The 18404-nt window shown below is 43.3% G+C and overlaps 1 protein-coding gene across 1 annotated transcript in view; it reads right to left on the bottom strand.

The window, feature by feature from the left end:
• ano7 (anoctamin 7) overlaps positions 1–1638 on the bottom strand; it is a gene marked incomplete at its 5' end in the record, with an annotated part of 38812 nt that extends 37174 nt beyond the window's left edge. Inside the window, one exon of the mRNA XM_083636824.1 lies at positions 1465–1638. Within this exon, the coding sequence (XP_083492950.1) occupies positions 1465–1638 (174 nt within the window). The remainder of the gene's footprint in view (positions 1–1464) is intronic.
• Between the last annotated feature and the right edge of the window lie 16766 nt (positions 1639–18404).

The following is an 18404-nucleotide window of genomic DNA, read 5'->3' as shown; positions in this document are numbered from 1 at the left end:
CTAATATTTCAGATTTTTTTTTATTTTTATAAAACAATCTGCATGGAAAAGCATGAAAAACACGGGATTGCTTTTATTTTGAAACGAAAGGCAGGTCAGGCAGGAAGTCATCTGACGCCGCGTCCGCGGTAACTTGATTCCGAGAGAGCAGCAGCATGGTGGTGAGTGATGACTGTCTGTCTGCCTGGCGAGATAATTGAAGGTGAGCGAGCTGCGAGACAGTGAGCGAGTGAACGACAGACAGTGAGTGACACTGACAGATTTTTTAGCAACAACCAAGAAAGTAAGTGTCTAGTCTGTCTCTTAAGTAATGTTACCTGTGTGACACGTTGGGATGCTACTGGCTAATCATGCATGATGCCAATTGCCAAGCTCCCGAAGTCAGGGATGCAGGTGGCTATATGCATGGTTTCAGTTTCATGACCCAATAAGTAACAAAAAGAGGTGGTGTAAAGTTAAAAACAACATAATATATTTTATTTTATTTTTCAATCGTTCCTATCAGGAATAAATAAATGTCCCTCTGTATGTTCTTTTTATTATCGATGATGACTTTGTGTGTTGTGTACGGCTTGGGTTGTGTACCTGTGTTTGTAGGTGTCATTTTGATATGAATTTGGCTAAAACAGTTTGTGTTTGTTAGTTACAATTATGTTGACAGGAGAGCTGAGCAGGTGTTGACATGAAAGAGAATATACTGAATAATGACATCACAACAGTATAATCCTAATGTTGATTTAAAATGATATATTACTCTAAATATGGCAAAAAAAGGGGGGGGAAATTTGCTGGACCTCCCCTATTTCGGAACCCTGGTTACGGCCCTGCTTACGTCTGGTCTTAACTACGCCGGTCGTAGCAATGCGCGTCCATGTGAATTGCCAGGGAATGCACCCTGATTGGATGATGTGTGCCTCGCGACCTGCTTGGAGCGCACTGTGCCACTACGCTCTCTCAGCCACTACTGTATGTGCATCACTACACTACACTCCTCCCACCCTCCCTCGCTCCGGGGGAAAAATGGCGGCGATTGAGCCAGACAGTCTGAATGAAATTGAATGTAACGTTCCCAATTCTATGTATTAAATTCTAAAAAAATTAACAGCAACATTTGGGAAGGCTAAGCCACACAACTAGTTTGTTGTAATCTAACATCGTGCTTTCAAAGACGGAGAACTGGCTGTGTTACGACGATGACGGTAAGGACTCAAAAAGGTCTCCGCGGAGACAGGCAGGCGCTACGCCTCCTCCTGACCAGGCGTAAGAGTTACGCCTGGGCATAGTGAAAAGAAGGCTTAAGCCCTCTTGGTGCAACCGGCGTAGCTGTTAGGTCGTAAAGTTACGCCCAACTTAGCTTAAGACCAGTGTAAGACCAGTTGGTGCAACTGGCCCCAGGTCAGCAGTGTTTTTGGCTGCGTTAGTTTTCGGGTGAACAGTGTTTTTGGGTGAGCTAGTTTTCCTCACCAGCTCCTGCAGCAGACCGGTGCCCCGCAGCCTGGACAGGAAGTCCTCCCTCCACTTCCTGTGGAATGCGTTGGCTCCGCCCTCCTCCTCCTTCTGCTCTGCCTCACTTTCCTCCCACACCAACACAAAATCTGTCCAATCAGCACACAGCATGGCAGAATTACTACTACTCATAATGCGAAAACTAAATAAGCAAACAGTTAACTTCTCTTCCTCGATTTTGATTGCTCGGTTAAAAAAAGTGACATTGATGAGCAGCGCTCTTCTCCAAAAGTTGAATTGTTATCTCGGCCAGTGGTTCTCAAATGTTTTCACATGAAAGACCCCTAAACTGACAAAGAGTAGACCACAGACCCCCATTTGATAGGATTTTGTCCCACGGTCCCCCATATGATAATAAGATTGATGCTTTTAGATGTTTTATTACAGAAAGTGTATCAAACCCATTAGCAAAATAGTCATTGTGTTAGTTATGAATGGAATTATAGGGAAAATAAATTACCCCCCTTCTGGCTGGGGACCCCCTGGAACCCCCTCAAGGACCCCTTTGGGTCCCCAGACCCCCATTTGAGAACCACTGATCTAGGCTACTTGAGACTCCGCCCAAAAACACTAGCCGCTGAGAACGTTGAAATGTCAGGCGCATATGTGCTGGGAAGAGGAGCGCTCCTAGCATGTCTTTACCATAGAGAAGAGACCCCTAACAAGGTGCTGTTCTGCTCCCACCGAGCAGCAGTGATGGGCAAGGTAAGGAAATACTTAAGCTAAGCTACCAGTTGCTCGCTTATATATAGCTTCACTACATTGAAGCTATATCCCCAGAGAAATGTAGCAAGCTAAGCTACGAGCAACATGGCAAAAGTCGCTTGCTACATCGAAGCAACTTTTTTTTTTTTTTTTTTTACATTGAATCAACTTCATGCCAAATCAATGTTATCTCAGTGATCAAGAAAAACTCAAGACAAAAGGCCAAAAAAAAAAGCCCAGTTCAATTGGTTAATATAAAACAAACTAAAACTCATTCGCACAATATTCAAAAACACAATTCCAAAATATTTTTCAGACAATAAAACCATAATAAATAAAAGCTGCGGGCTGCGGGGCGAGGCCGAAGTTGATCAGTTGTGTGCTGCTGAGTGACGTCTGTCATGACCTGGCCCATGACAAAAAGGGAAATACACGGTTTTTAAAGGTCTCTGCTTGTAAAAGCGCTCATGTAACGCAATGGGACTTCCTGGTTAAACAAAGGTGACATAAATAATAAATAACACACTTCCACACAGCCGTTACTCCTCTCTCTCCTCTCCCATACAGTCATACTGCTCTCTCCTCTCCTCTCCTCTCCTCTCCTCTCCTCTCCTCTCCTCTCCTCTCCTCTCCTCTCCTCTCCTCTCCTCTCCTCTCCTCTCCTCTCCTCTCCTCTCTCCACTCCTACACAGCTGTACTACTCTCTCCACTCCTACACAGCTGTAGCCTACTACTCTCTCCTCTCCTCTCTCCACAACTACACAACACAGCTGTACTACTCTCCACTAATCCTGGCAATAGTTGTGTGTGTGAAACCGGCTTAACTCCAACCAACCAGATGAACCAAGTGGAGGGTCAGTATCTGTCTGTTTACACCTGTCAGCTGTCAGTGTGGGGGCGGAGTCTGCTGGTGTGGGTGGAGTCTGTCGGTGTGGGCGGAGTCTCTCTGGAGTCCTGTGCTGTGGGCTGACAGCTCAGTGTATCAATGTGCTCAGTAAACAGAAAGGCTGATCTGACTGATGGTCATTGTAATAAATGGAAGCTAATAAGCTAATATTGACACAGCAGCAGCAGCAGCAGGTAAACAGCCTGGCAGCCACCGCAGCCCTGTAGAGCCAGGCCTGTTTGATGTGGTTAGGAGAGGGTACATGGTGTGTGTTATTAAAGATAATCTGAATTAGCGTATGTTACCGAGCATAAAGTGTATTTCTAACGTCCCACAACTTTCAAAGAGGCAAGGCTAATGTTCATGAGAAATGCTGCTGTACTCTTGAATCTGTGTAACCTGCATGGTGTAGTCCCATGCAGCTGGGGACCGGACGGAAACCTTCGACATGGGAGATGGACGCTCTAGCAAGGAGGTTAAAACCCATATAGCCTAGAGTCAGTGCAGTCGATACTCTTAGTTAGCATCATTACCTAGCCTAGCGTCAGTGCAGTGGATACTCTTAGCATCATTACATAGCCTAGTGTCAGTGCAGTCGATACTCTTAGCATCATTACATAGCCTAGTGTCAGTGCAGTGGATACTCTTAGCATCATTACCTAGCGTCAGTGCAGTCAATACTCTTAGCATCATTACCTAGCCTAGCGTCAGTGCAGTGGATACTCTTAGCATCATTACCTAGCCTAGCGTCAGTGCAGTGGATACTCTTAGCATCATTACCTAGCCTAGGGTCAGTGCAGTCGATACTCTTAGCATCATTACATAGCCTAGTGTCAGTGCAGTGGATACTCTTAGCATCATTACCTAGCGTCAGTGCAGTCGATACTCTTAGCATCATTACCTAGCCTAGCGTCAGTGCAGTGGATACTCTTAGCATCATTACCTAGCCTAGCGTCAGTGCAGTGGATACTCTTAGCATCATTACCTAGCCTAGTGTCAGTGCAGTGGATACTCTTAGCATCATTACATAGCCTAGTGTCAGTGCAGTGGATAGCCTACTATTAGCATCATTACCTAGCCTAGCGTCAGTGCAGTGGATACTCTTAGCATCATTACCTAGCCTAGGGTCAGTGCAGTGGATACTCTTAGCATCATTATGTAGCCTAGCGTCTCTTAGCACCGCGGTTGTCTTTTCCTATGAATTCTCCTCCACATCTTTCCTTGACCTTCTCCGACGCGATGTGATGAGGAGCCGGGCTGCGGCAGCAGTACTCACCGATACGAGTCACTCCATCGCTGAAGACATTCTGCTCTCTGGTCGTTACTGGATGTTTCTGGGAAATACCAATAGGCTTCAGTTAGCAGAGTTCATATAGAAAACATTAAAAGTGTTTGTCTCTGTGATCTTACTCCTTGTTTTGATGATTATTAAGCTTCTACTGACAACAATATCACAAATACTGCCTTACATAATTTACCACGCTTATTGTATTAATAGACGTAGTGTACTGATCCACTTCCGAGATGGCGCTCTCGAAGGGCGACACTGTGATATGTTGCGATTTTTCTTGTTTTGTGCGTTAACTCAGTGTTTAGTTGTAACTCTTGTCAGCGCTGAGATATTTTGAACTCTGGGCGCAGCGCAAAAGTGTCAAAATCGAGCTGTGCGCGTTGCCAAGGGTAGCGTTACCGCCTAGTTGAGCAGCAACGCTCTCCCCCATAGGAAAACAACGGGACAGACGGGCGCAGAGCTGTTTTACCGCAGATCATGTGTAGGGGGGCTTAAGCTGTGATATAATCAGTGTTGGGCAAGTTACTTTCAAAATGTAATATACTACATATTACTAGTTACTTTCATTTGAAAGTAATAAGTTACTTAACATTATTACTGTCTGTGTAGAGTAACTCGTTACTTATTACACTACTTTTGCGTTACTTTCACTGTAATAACTGCAGTAGCAGAATGACATCGGAACCAGCCCGGAAAATAATTTCAACTGTCTTGAAGTCAGTGTGTAAACAAGGCAAAATTCTAAATGTTATCCTTTTCCTTTGTTATTGTCATCTATAGTGGTTATTTGCATAAAAACACAGCAGTTTGATTAGGAAATGATTTAAATATGTGCTTTGATTAAAAAAAAATGAACTAAATTTGTAACTTCAGTTACTTGACAAAGTAACTGGTATAATATTACTGAAATCCTATAAGTACCGGTAATAAGTTATATTACTGAGTTACTGCTAAAAGTAATATTTTACATATGTTACTTTTGTAATGGGTTACCCCCAACACTTGACATAATGACCATATACCACGGCCTGTCATGAGCTATTGCTTAAATAATCCACTTATATGTATGTCTGTGAGAATTCTGGTGTCACAGGACTGCAACAATTTATTTTAGTTGAGCCTCAACTGTTGAGGCTGTGACTGATCGGGCTGAAGAGGTCTGACCAGCTAAATGTCTCCTCCTTCAAATCACTTCTCAGAGCCATCTGACTCTGGATCAGAGCTTCCTGACGCTGACACCCTCCATTGTTCTTCTGAGACTGACGTCAAAACAACCTGATGGCGGGAAGAAGTGATTACACTGCGCCTCAGTCTGTGGGATGTTTTCACTTACAAAGCCGTGCCTAGCTACTTACTGATCGTCAAATCACCCCCATTCATTTTCTCCATGGACATTTCAATAAATCCATAACAAGTTCTAAGGCTGGAACAAACCCGTGACCTACTGCATCGTGAGCAGTGTTGGGCAAGTTACTTTCAAAATGTAATATACTACATATTACTAGTTACTTTCATTTGAAAGTAATACGTTACTTTACAATATTACTGTCTGTGTAGAGTAACTCATTACTTATTACACTACTTTTGCATTACTTTCACCAAAACAACAGCAGCAGCAGAATGACATTGCCGCCCCGGAACCATCCCGAAAAATAATTTCAACCGCCTTGAAGTCAGTGTAAACAATCCAAAATTCTAAATGTTATTCTTTTCCTTTGTTATTGTCATCTGTAGTGGTTATTTGCATAAAAACACACCGTTTGATTAGGAAATGATTGTATCTTTTTGAAATATGTGATATATTTGATTTAATCAAATGTAACTCAATTTGTAACTTGAGTTACTTGACAAAGTAACTCGTATAATATTACTGAAATCCTATAAGTAATAAGTTATATTACTGAGTTACTGCTAAAAGTAATATATTACATGTAATATGTTACTTTTGTAATGAGTTACCCCCAACACTGATCGTGAGCGACCGTCAAACATTTCACTTGGAGCAAAAACAATTTTTTTTAGCGAGTAAAAAGAGACTTAAAAAATAAAGCTAAAGCAGTCAAATAATAGTGTGCACGTCTGTGTGTGTGTGTGTGTGTGTGTGTGTGTTTGTTTGTCTGTCTGTATGTCCGTCTGTGTGTGACGTGTTTGTGTGACTGTTTGCCAGGTGTTGAAAAGCAGCTGGTGCCAGGCTGACGGCTTCATCACACACTTCCTGCTTCTGCAGACAGGATACAACACACACACACACACACACACACACACACACACACACACACACTCACACACACACACACACACACACACACACACACACACACACACACACACACACACACACACACACACACACACACTACCTCGGTGAAGCTTCCATAGTTGTGGTCTGTCTGGGTTGTCATGACGATGAGAGTGGCCTTGTCCTCTCTCTCCTCTCCTCTCCTCCTCATGCTCCCTCAGCTCCTCTTCTCTACACACACACGCACACACACACACACACACACGCACGCACGCACGCACGCACGCACGCACGCACGCACGCACGCACGCACGCACACACACACACACACACACACACACACACACACACACACACACACACAATATGTATACCATGGTCTTGGTTGGTAAATACATTATTCTGATTGGCTGCAGGGTGTCCATTTTTTAAGCACTAGCTCACAACAGGCCATGGTAGTATGCTCATTCTACCACACCTAAGAGCCGTGCTACGAAAACACCCTTAGGTGTTGTATAATGAGCAAATATCACAGCCTGAAGTGAGCTGTTGCTTTTATAAAACTGTTACCAAGTATGGCAATATGAAAGAAACATTTAAATGGCTGTTATTCATAAATCATAACTGCTAGACTGGTGCTGGGCTGCTCCACAAGGTCTAGCGTAGCAGATATGCATGCACGTCTCACATGGCTTAGTGTTGAGCAAAGACTATCGGCCAACTTATATTTTCATAGAGTTATTCAAACTCAGACTCCTAAATCTTTTCACAATACAACATAATTTATAGTTCAAATATTCATACACACTCCACCAGAGTGGTAAGAGGTGGACTGATAACTTTACCCCGACCAAAGTCCAACTACATGAAGAAGGCTGTAATATACAGGGCTAGTGTCATGGAACAGTCTTCCGGGTGATTCCGGATATATATATAGCTTGTGTGCATGTATGTATATATATATATATATATATATACCGGTATATATATTGTAACGTATCGCTGATACGCCAAGGAACGGAGAGTTGTAGTTGGTACAGGGTCTTTATTCACAGGCTCCTTTAGCTCCTAGCAGCTAGCTTCACACCGCTAGCTCTACACACAACAACCGGTCTCGCTCACTCCATAGCTTGACTGACATCCGGCCCACGGCCGCTGGTCCTATATACCCCGTTTCCCCTAGGAACACACCCACACACATTAGTTCCTAGCTGCACTCTAGACACTTCTATTGTACATCACATTACAGGTAATACCTGGATTACCTGGAACGCTACATACTCCTCACCCAACATTAGTCAACGCCCACGTTGACACCCACGCCCCACACATATCCCCCCTGTACCAAAACACAGCACCCCAACATTTTCCATTACCACATCAATTTCCCCACCTAGTCTCTTATTTTTTCAGCACACTTCTTAATTTTCGTTCCACCACCACCATTTGCATTTCTTTTCATTTCTTCCCTCTTTTCCCATTCCTTTAAATTCAACCCACATTTCCGTTCACATTCCCATTCCAATAGCCCTTCTCTTTAACACCACTTCATTTTGCATTCACTCCCACCATCATTTAGTTACTTCCCATTAGCACCCTTTTCCCCAACATTTTCACTTAACACAAGCCCCAACATTTACATTCCCTCTTTTCTCTTTACACACATTTCAATTCACCAATAACTCCCACATTTACCTTATTTCGTTTTCCCTCTTTTCTTTACACTCATCTTCAATTTAACTCAAACCCATCACATTGACATCATTCTTTTTCCATTACCTTCATTTAAACCTTTTTTTCCTACTCACATTATCCCACTTCACTTCAACCACTATTTCCATCCCCCCTTTTACAGCTTCTGTCCCACCCGAAGCACATCAGTCCTGCTCAACCCCCAGTGGGGTTAGCCCTCTGCAGGGTGACTCTCCTCGGTCCCCCCCCCCCGTGTTCCACAGTCAACACATGCACTGCAGTATCTCCGCACGTCCTCCTTTTGTTTGCCCCAGTAGAAATGTCTACGGAGGAGGCTGAGTGTCTCTTCGGGCCCACGATCACCGTATGGGCCATCGTGCACCCCCTTCAGTGCCAATTCTCGCAGGCAACCGGGTACAACCCACTGGGTCCCGCTTTTCCCGTGCCCCTTTCTCTCTAAAACCCCATCTCCACCCAGATGCAGGTCCGAAAACATGTTCCACAGTCCCCTCGTGGCCCCGGAACATGTGTGAATCTCCTCCACAGGGGGCCGGCGTCCGGCCGCTACCCACGCATACACCGGACCGATATCCGCATCCTCCATCTGTCTGCGTCTCCACTCACCCCCGTTGACATGCGTGATGTGCCTCTCCTCGTCTGTCGGCTCCACCGCTTGCACTCGCTCGTCCTCCCGTCCCGCTCCCCCAGGGGGCGGCGTGTTGAGGACAGCAGGGCGAACACCATCGGCGTCGATCTCCACCTCGGCTTTCTGCAGTGCAGCCGTGGGGGCTGTGTAGCGGCTTGGTTGGGCCGTCTCCTCCGGCCTTGACCCCTCTCGCTCCCCCGGGGACACGAGTGCCGCTCCCCCGACTGTAACAGCTCTGCAGATGATGTCGCTCACTTCCCTCTGGCTGTTCAAAACGATCCCCGCTCTCCTGATGGTCTCGTCGCTGATGATGATGTCCCCCTCTACCGGCTGGTATGCAGAGCAGCTAGCCTGGGCCGGCTCAACAGTCACTCTCCTGCCCAGAACAATCGGCTCTGTACTGCTCTGCTGCTCCGCCGCTTGTTGCTCAGGCTGCTCCACTGCTCCGCTACTCCGCTGCTCCTCTGCCTGTTGCTCCGGCTGCTCCCCCGGCTGTGTGTCTCTTCCAGCGTTCACACTCTTAGTGCAGTCTCTAGCTAAATGTTCAGGCGACTGGCAAGTCCAACAAAGTCTCACCTGTCCGCCGCCTGCACGTCTCTCCTCTCCCGCTGTTCTCCAGTCCCCGACAGCTTCTTGACATTCTCTGGCTAAATGTCCGATCGCGCCGCATGCCCAGCAGGCTCCCTGCTGTCCATGTCGTTGTCCCGCATACCCGGTCCGTCTCCCGGGACCGCCTCGGCACCACCTCGCCACGTGGCCCGGCTCACCACAGGTCCAACACAGTCTATTTTGTGGTTCCTCCGGCCGTTCTCCACACTGCGCTCCCTCTGCGCTCATCAAATCCACCCGCTGCATGACTTCTCGCAGCGTCCGCATCACCTCTACTGCCCAGGCAGGAGTCTCTTCCACCAGCCGTCTGACTTCTTTCAACACACGGGCTTCCATGCCCGCCAGCATCGAGCTGATCTCCGTCGTCAGCTCCTCTTTTCTCCCGTTCGCCGACAGGCATTCTTCTAAGCGCACCATCACACGTGGCGCTCGTAGCAGCTAGCTCACACAGCTAGCTTGATACCGCTAGGTCGCTCAAGCCTTTGATCTCCAACTTTTCCTCCGCCGTTCCTCCTCACTCTCTCCCCTCTCGACCGAATCAGAGGCGCTACCGCTTCACTTGCTGACACCAATGTAACGTATCGCTGATACGCCAAGGAACGGAGAGTTGTAGTTGGTACAGGGTCTTTATTCACAGGCTCCTTTAGCTCCTAGCAGCTAGCTTCACACCGCTAGCTCTACACACAACAACCGGTCTCGCTCACTCCATAGCTTGACTGACATCCGGCCCATGGCCGCTGGTCCTATATACCCCGTTTCCCCTAGGAACACACCCACACACATTAGTTCCTAGCTGCACTCTAGACACTTCTATTGTACATCACATTACAGGTAATACCTGGATTACCTGGAACGCTACAATATATATATATATATATATACACACACACACACACACACACACACACACACACACACACACACGCACACACACACACACACACACACACACACACACGCACCGTACACATTGTTCTATAGCCTATATACTATTGGTATACACCAATACTTACGCATATTATTTATACATAACTACCAAAACAAAGTTTTAAACAAAATTCATAGACAACCTTGTATTCATACCTGAGTTTTGTATGTTAATGATCTTATTAAAGAAAAAACAATCTATTGAATGTATTACATATTCATTTCCTTTGTAAGACTATTCAAAACAATTAGCTTAATGTTCAAGAAGAAAGGTTCCTCACTCACCTGTGTGTTAACTCCGTGAGTCTGTCTGTGATCCACACAGAGCACAGTCTGTCTGTGGTCAGCACAGGCAGCTCCTCCCTCTAAACTGGTCTGATAGGATCGACTGATCACAATAATGTTCTGAATCCACACTCACCAGTGAGAAACACACAATCTGATGATCCATTCTGAGCTAAATGTCTTTCTCTCCTGTGTTTATGACTAAGGAGGAGAAAAGTTTTGCCAGGAATCATCTTTCTAAGTTCCTTATTGTTTGTTTATTTTTTATTTATTTATTTATCTGTAAAATGGGTGGACAAAGTTTTGGCAGGTGACTTTTCCCCCCTACATGCACACAAGCTACATTGTGAGTTAGCAGCAACTTATAACGTTATAATGTTAGAGCCATTTCTAAGGACCTCCATATCATTTTTAGTTTGAATGGTAATCGTTTGGCAGCACCTTGTGGAGGATTTTGGTGCTGCATGTAAAGAGCACAGCGTCACATGACCCACAAATCGTGAACCCCTTTAATGAAGGCAGGCAGGTGTGCTCAGGAAAGAGGTGGATTGTGGAAGACGCCACACGACAGTCTTCAACCACACGCTCCGTGTTTTTGGTTATTTTGCTGGGTTTCTTCCGTTTTTGATGGTCTGTTTAATTTGGGTAATTTGACTGCACTGACGATAGTCCAATTAGGACTGAAACGTTTGCTGCCAATTTGTGCCGATCCTCAATAAAATGGATCTGATTTTTTAAGACTTTGTCTTGTCTATAGTTCTGTGTGCGTGTCCTCCACTGCTTGTTACTGTTTAATTTGGGGAAAGTTTATTTTGTTGGTTTGGTTTTGATTTAGTTTTTTACGACGCAAAGCCAACCTCAAGCAGTTTGCCTCACTTAACTCAATCAACAATAGCCTACAGTAGCCTACTACATAACGCTACCAGCCAAACCACCACCAACGACCCGTACCACTGTGGACGAAGATCATCAACAGTGAGTAAACCAAACACAAGTGCGAGTTGAACGTATCATGTCATGGCGTCTGTGGGCGGCTGTTTCCATTAAGCCGCAATAGTTACTGTCATGTCTTCTTTTGGCTAGAAATGCATTTTAATCTGCGGGTTTAAAATGCATTTCTAGCCAAAAGAAGACATAACAGTAATATTACATAAGTTGCTAACCCACAGTGCTAATGAAAACTCACCTGGAAGAAAACATGGATGCTTTCAGTCCTATTTAGAACATGCAGCAGTGCTGCACTCTTGTGGCCGAAATGAGCCTTTCTCTCTCTCTCTTTTTAACTCATGACTTTGACATTACTCTGATTCAGCTCTCTACAGCAGGTTTGAACTCATAGACTGACATTGTTTTTCAAAATACATTAAAGTAAGCAGTGCAGGTTTAGGAGCAGTCATCTGAAAAGTGATCACATTATTTCTGATAGTGTTTACCTGACCCTCCCTCCCTCTCTCTCTCACCCCGTATGTAGTCTCTCCCCAGAATCAAATATTACGTTGAATCGCTGCGCTCCGCATACTACATAAGTGAGTCTGTGCCAGTTCACAGCCACTGTTGGTTTTGAAGGCGGATTGAAATTGAATGAGTGACAGGTCATAGCACCGTAAATGTAAATTAATGTAAATTCATATTTTATGCCTACTGAACACTCCTCCACTCGTGTATAGTATTGGACTGCACTTGCAATGTTGTGGTTGTCTTTTTGTTGTTTTTCCTATTTCTTTATCTCTGAGTTTGAGTTTATTTGATTCTTGCTCACAGTATTCACTGAATAAAAGCAGAATTTACACACAGAACTGTTAAGATCTAGCTAAAAACAAGAAAATAGATGATAAAAATAGATTACATATCACAGGTCACAGGTCACATTTTCAGGACATAGAAACACAATAATACATCAAACACAGACATAAGAGTCTACCCTTGTACCCTCCTAGTCCATCTGATGGACTTTTCCTGCAGTCGCGTATGGGCCGTTTCCACATTTTTTGAGTATATGGTCTTAAAGTAAGGCTAGGTATTTTTTTTGGGGTATTTGACAAAAATCAATCATAGTTATAATTTTTATACGATCCTAAGACCTATTTTCAAAAATACTCCTCAATTTACTCCTGGTCCATCTGATGGACCCATTGACTTCCATTGAAACCACTCTATTGGTACTCCCAGCAAATTTTTACAAAATTAATTTATTTCATTTATTTCAGCGGGCATCCTGGACCAAATACCTTGAACTTTGACCTTAATATCTAACCTTGGAGTTGGTAGAAATTTTGGGGGAGTTACATGGTCTCATAGTCCATTGCATAGTTGTCCCATTGATTTCAATGTTAATTTTGCACAAAAAGAACATTTTTTTTTGACTTCCAGCTAATTTTTCAAAAAATCATTATTTCCTTGATGTTACACATCTCACCTTGACTCAAGGGGTTAAAATTGTAGTTTCTACTTTTTTTTTTTTTTTTCCCATATTCCCCCAGTTTTGGCATAGCAATCAATTCCATACAGTTTACATGAAATGTAAAAAAAAACTGATTCCTATGCCAAAGATGGGAAAATATTATAAAACTGAATTTGACAGTCCACACTACTGATTTGAAGCCTTTAGACCAGGATAGATGCTGGACTAAAGCTCGTTTGTGTTTTTTGGGGAAAATGGCTGGTAGTCCAAAACATGCGCTTTTTGGATTTTTGGCTCAAAATATGAAAAAATACTATTTTTACAAAAAATCACAAAAAATACAAAAACCCACTGATGATGTCACAATGTCTGTGACATCATCAGTAATGTCATCAGTGACATATTATTGACAAAAAATCATCTCATGACATCACTGATGATGTCATAGGCTAGTGATGTCATAGCTATTGTGACATCATGCCTGTGAATCTTTGATACTAGGCATCTTGCAGTGGTGACTTTTGTAAAACACCCCAACTTGCCCATAATATCAGACCCAAAGCCAGTTTGTCTTTATGGAAATGGAAAAAAAAAACTTTTTTTTTTTTTATGTACTTTTTTTTTTTTTACTGTACTTACTGTACACTGGCATTTGAGGGGTTAAAATTCGAATAGGTATGAAATGTTGGTATGAGGTATTAGGGAAGAAGTTACCAATGAATTATAAACAGTCAAAAATTTAAAAATTTAAATTAATATTTATAAATTAGTACAGTATTCTCGTTAAGGTCCATCAGATGGACCAGGATTAAATTGAGGATTCCGCGGCAGCAGGGTACAAGGGTTAAGACTGAGTGTTAAAGAGTCTCACAGGAGTGGGCAGGGTTGCTGTTCTCAGGCAGTTTGTCCTGGCCAAGAAGGTCGTGAGCTGTGTGCCACTCCGCAGTGTCCTGCCAGTGCAGCTGGCTTGGTCCTGTGGGAGCAGGTCGTGCCAGTGTCCTGCCAGTGCAGCTGGCTCTGTCCTGTGGGAGCAGGTCGTGCAGTGTCCTGCCAGTGCAGGTGGCTCTGTCCTGTGGGAGCAGGTCGTGCAGTGTCCTGCCAGTGCAGCTGGCTCTGGCCTGTGGGAGCAGGTCGTGCATCTGGGTGACAACTCAAACTCCCACCATGTTGTTTGACCTTGATATGTTGAAGACTGTTTAAAACAGGTTTTCTTCATCTCGATGTAACCTGGTCCCAAAGTGGATAAAGTCTAATTTTCTTTTCTTTCTCATAAGTTGCATATGTTGTTTTCTTGACATTATACACTGTTGATCTCTCTGATCCCTCTACTGCACTCTGTGAGTCTGTGCCACCTCACTGCACTGACAGCCAATCAGAGCACACTCTTCCTCATAGATAATCTGCCAGGTGCTCCAATTAGTTAGGTGAATGGGGCCTGGTGAGAGGAGAGGTGCTGCAGCAGGTTGGTAGAGGAAAGCTTTTGTTGCATCTAAACTTTCAAACAATGATCGTTAAACATGAGGTTGATGTGAGTCCTTTATTTAACATCATGCTGCAGAACTCTACCGAGCTGGTGGTCGAGGAGACAAATGATAAGAGTGCATTGGACTGAATTGGTGAGTGTGATTCATACAAACAATTCAGCCAAGCTGCAGGCATGATGTGATCATGGCAATTTGTTCTAACAATGTTGATGAATTAATTTTAATTTAATTTAATTTAATTTAATTTAATTTTGATTAATTGAATGGTGAACTGTACTTTTTTATTTGTGGTTTAATTAATTATTACTTTATGATGAGCCAATTGGGAGTTAAATAGTCTGGCTTGTTTGTTTGACTACACAGGCCAGCAGTGGGTTGCACCAGCTGTGCGTAAGTTGAAACGTAAGCTAGTTTGAACGTAAAGTCTCACTAAGTCCGAGTTTACGCATTACTAAAAATATTTGGGTTGCACCAAGGGAAATAGTTACAACGTAGGCATAAGTTAGAACTTAAAATTTACACCTACTTCTTACTAGGTGTAAGGTCCTCCGTAAAATAGCAGTTGGCACGGATTGCAATTTGGCACCGTGGCGCATCGTTGTTTTGCGTCCGCAACGCGCTCTCCGTGATAAAGTATTACACCCTTTGATATTTATGACTCACGCTTTTGTTCCCACAAGCTGCAGCACTGCATACAAATTAAAATAACCGCAAACAATTTAGCGAGGCAGGATGGTGGTAAATTAGCCTACAATGAAGAGCTCACAGATAAACGTTAACAGTAGCTAATATGAACCTAAATGAACGTTACTCAATAACGTTCTCATTTGATTAGTGTTGATGAAATATGAAAGCACTAATTTGCGGTGGGCAACATGTCCTGTTTTCACTCCACTTACTTAAACAACGGTAAATAAACACCGTTTCCACCGTGCTTTTCACTGATTGGTCACAGATACTGTACACGTCATTTTCTGCGACACTATTTTGGCTAGTGTGAGGTTTAAGGACTACTAGTTAGGATGTATCTTACGTCTCCGTGGTGCAACTCAACAAAGACACAACTTTAGTGTCAAACTAACTAGTTTGAACGTAGCAGTTAGTGTGGACTTTACACCCTAACTTAAGATAGAACTTACGTTCAGCTGGTGCAACAGGCTGCAGGTTTCTAAGCTGGGATGAACTTGATGGCGAGCTAACCCAATGAGAACGAGCCTAGTCTGGAACCCGGAACTCTCAGCAAAACCATCATTGCCGTTGTCAATCATTGTCCTCCCTGGGCGGTAGGACGTAAGGCTGCAACACCACTCTCACCCCATTCATTCTCTCTCACACACACACTCTCCACTTAGCACACACCCCTTGGACCTTGACTTCACCCCAATGACATTGAGACTTTAACCCCTGGACTATTCCCCTGTGCTGGGAAGGAATGTGCATGTGTCACGAAGATCCATATTGATTGATTTATCTGGTATAAAATCTAGTCATCTAATTGGTGAGAGATAATTACTAGGTGAAATCTTGCATGGCTGTGTTTCACGTTGAAATGCATGCTCTGTGAACTCTGTTATTGCAAGAGGATCTTGAATACAACCTCTCTGTATGGCCGTTTGTTTACATGTTTGTTTGTTTATTGGTTCTTTTCTCTTTATATTTCTAAATACATGGTACCTTTTTACAATCAAGTTCATGTCTCCTGAGTCTTCCTTATTCAGTGTACATCAAATGTATTTTGCCTCCTCTCCCGTTCCTGACATCTTCTGATCATTAGCCTATACTTGATGATATTTAGCTCCCACAGTTATTGTAGATTTTATGGTAACAGGGTGCTACATCAGCCTTTATGTTCCAACCACTTTTCAACACAAAGTGACCCCTTGTATACTGACCTCCATGAGAGGATTCTTAGCAATTTAGTCATTTTGCTTTATTGAAATATTGTAATTTTGTTATATTTATATTTAACTTTTTTTTAGACCAGCCTGAAGGTCTGAGTCTTAATGCCACTGACACACATATTGACATAACATGTATGCACAGTGCGCACACACACAGTCCATCAGGTGATGTGTCCACTATTAGCAGTTTCAGTCCAAAATGCAACCACACAGACAGAAGGCCTGTGCCTTAAATGTGACAAAACATCTTCAGAATTCATATTCCATCCATAATGACACATGACAAACAAGTTAAGGGACCAATTTGAATATAAAAACTTCACATATTTTACAAAACAGTATTTAACAGTGCTGGGTTTGGTTAAGTGTATAGAAAAACATGGTATGCGTTCAAAAGTAACTCCTAGTTACCCGTTCGTTGGAAAGCAGTACCCTCTGGTGGTGGAAAATGGTCACTGCTGATGTGTTTTTCTGCATAGCAGGGCCAAATCCAGACAATTCCTCTGTGTTATTCTAACCATTTACAAAGAGTACTTACACTTAAATCTGCCATGGAAGTCGCATGTGTCACTTTCTGGAATCAGTGTCTACATTTGCAAACTAGAAGAATGTCCCTGCTGTCCAGTGGGGCTGGGCAATATAACGATATATCGATATTGTGATACGAGATTAGGTATCGTCTTAGATTTTGGATATTGTGATATGGGGTAAGTGTTGTCCTTTCCTGGTTTTAATAATAATAATGATTGGGTTTATGTAGCGCCTTTTTAGATACTCAAAGCACTTCACATATCCACCACCGATGTGTTAAAATTACATCATTTACCTAACTGTCCTATTATTTGCCTTTACCGATCAGTCATTATATCCCCATTACCGATCATTATTGATCAAAAATCTCGTGTCAATATTTTTGTGAAAGCACAAAGTCATCCCTACAATATTTTTGCAATATCGGTGTATTTGCTCAAAATATTGTGCTATTTGATTCTGTCCATTTCCAGTCCTGAAACTCACTCTGTAACTGGTGGTGATCACCAGTTATTTTCCCTCTTGGTCTTAAATCTTGTGTTCTTATTATGGAGAGTACTTACTGGGATTATAGGAACTTCAGTCCTGCATGCTGATAGTACTGAGCTGTACCTTTTACTGTAGCTATCACTGTCACATCAATAACCACTGTAAAGTATCAAGCCTAATCATGACAGCGTTTTCGTGTGCGGCATGAGGAGTGATGACTGACAGAGGTTTGAGTGAGCTGTGATAACTGAGGCAGTATTGCAGGAGGAATGACAGCATTTTCGTGTGAGGACTGAAAGCGTTTCAGAGCACACCCAATGCAGTTTACTATGATACAGAAAGAGCTGACAATGCTTAGTCTGAGGAATGATAGCCAATACTCTGAGGGAGGTAGGAGCTCACAAGAAACCTGGCCATCTTCTTGCCATTCTCTTGAATTGCATTCACCAAGTTGGTTTGGACAGGAAATCCCACCAGTTTCTCTGTGTGGTCGAGCAGATGGCTGCTTCAAAGAGATAAGGCCATTCTACCATGAGTTTGATTACATTGTCTTTGCTATTCAGAGTCCTCCGCTGGGCAAAGTATGTTTCAGACATTAATCTTTTAACTCATTGAGTGCCAGCCACTTTTGGAGAACGGACGCTCCCAGTGCCAGAGTTTTCAGAGCGTTTTCAGTGATTTCTCGAGGCCCACAGAATATTGTGTGATATTACTATGTAAACACCGAACACGCAAAAAGAACAAGGAGACTCTATTGTATCATCAGCAAAAAAAAGTTTATTGATACCATTTTCCGTTCTTTAGTTATGAGC

Source organism: Poromitra crassiceps, assembly GCF_964638095.1.
Source record: "Poromitra crassiceps genome assembly, chromosome: 5".
Taxonomy (NCBI): domain Eukaryota; kingdom Metazoa; phylum Chordata; class Actinopteri; order Beryciformes; family Melamphaidae; genus Poromitra; species Poromitra crassiceps.
This window is presented reverse-complemented; position numbering and strand designations above follow the sequence as displayed.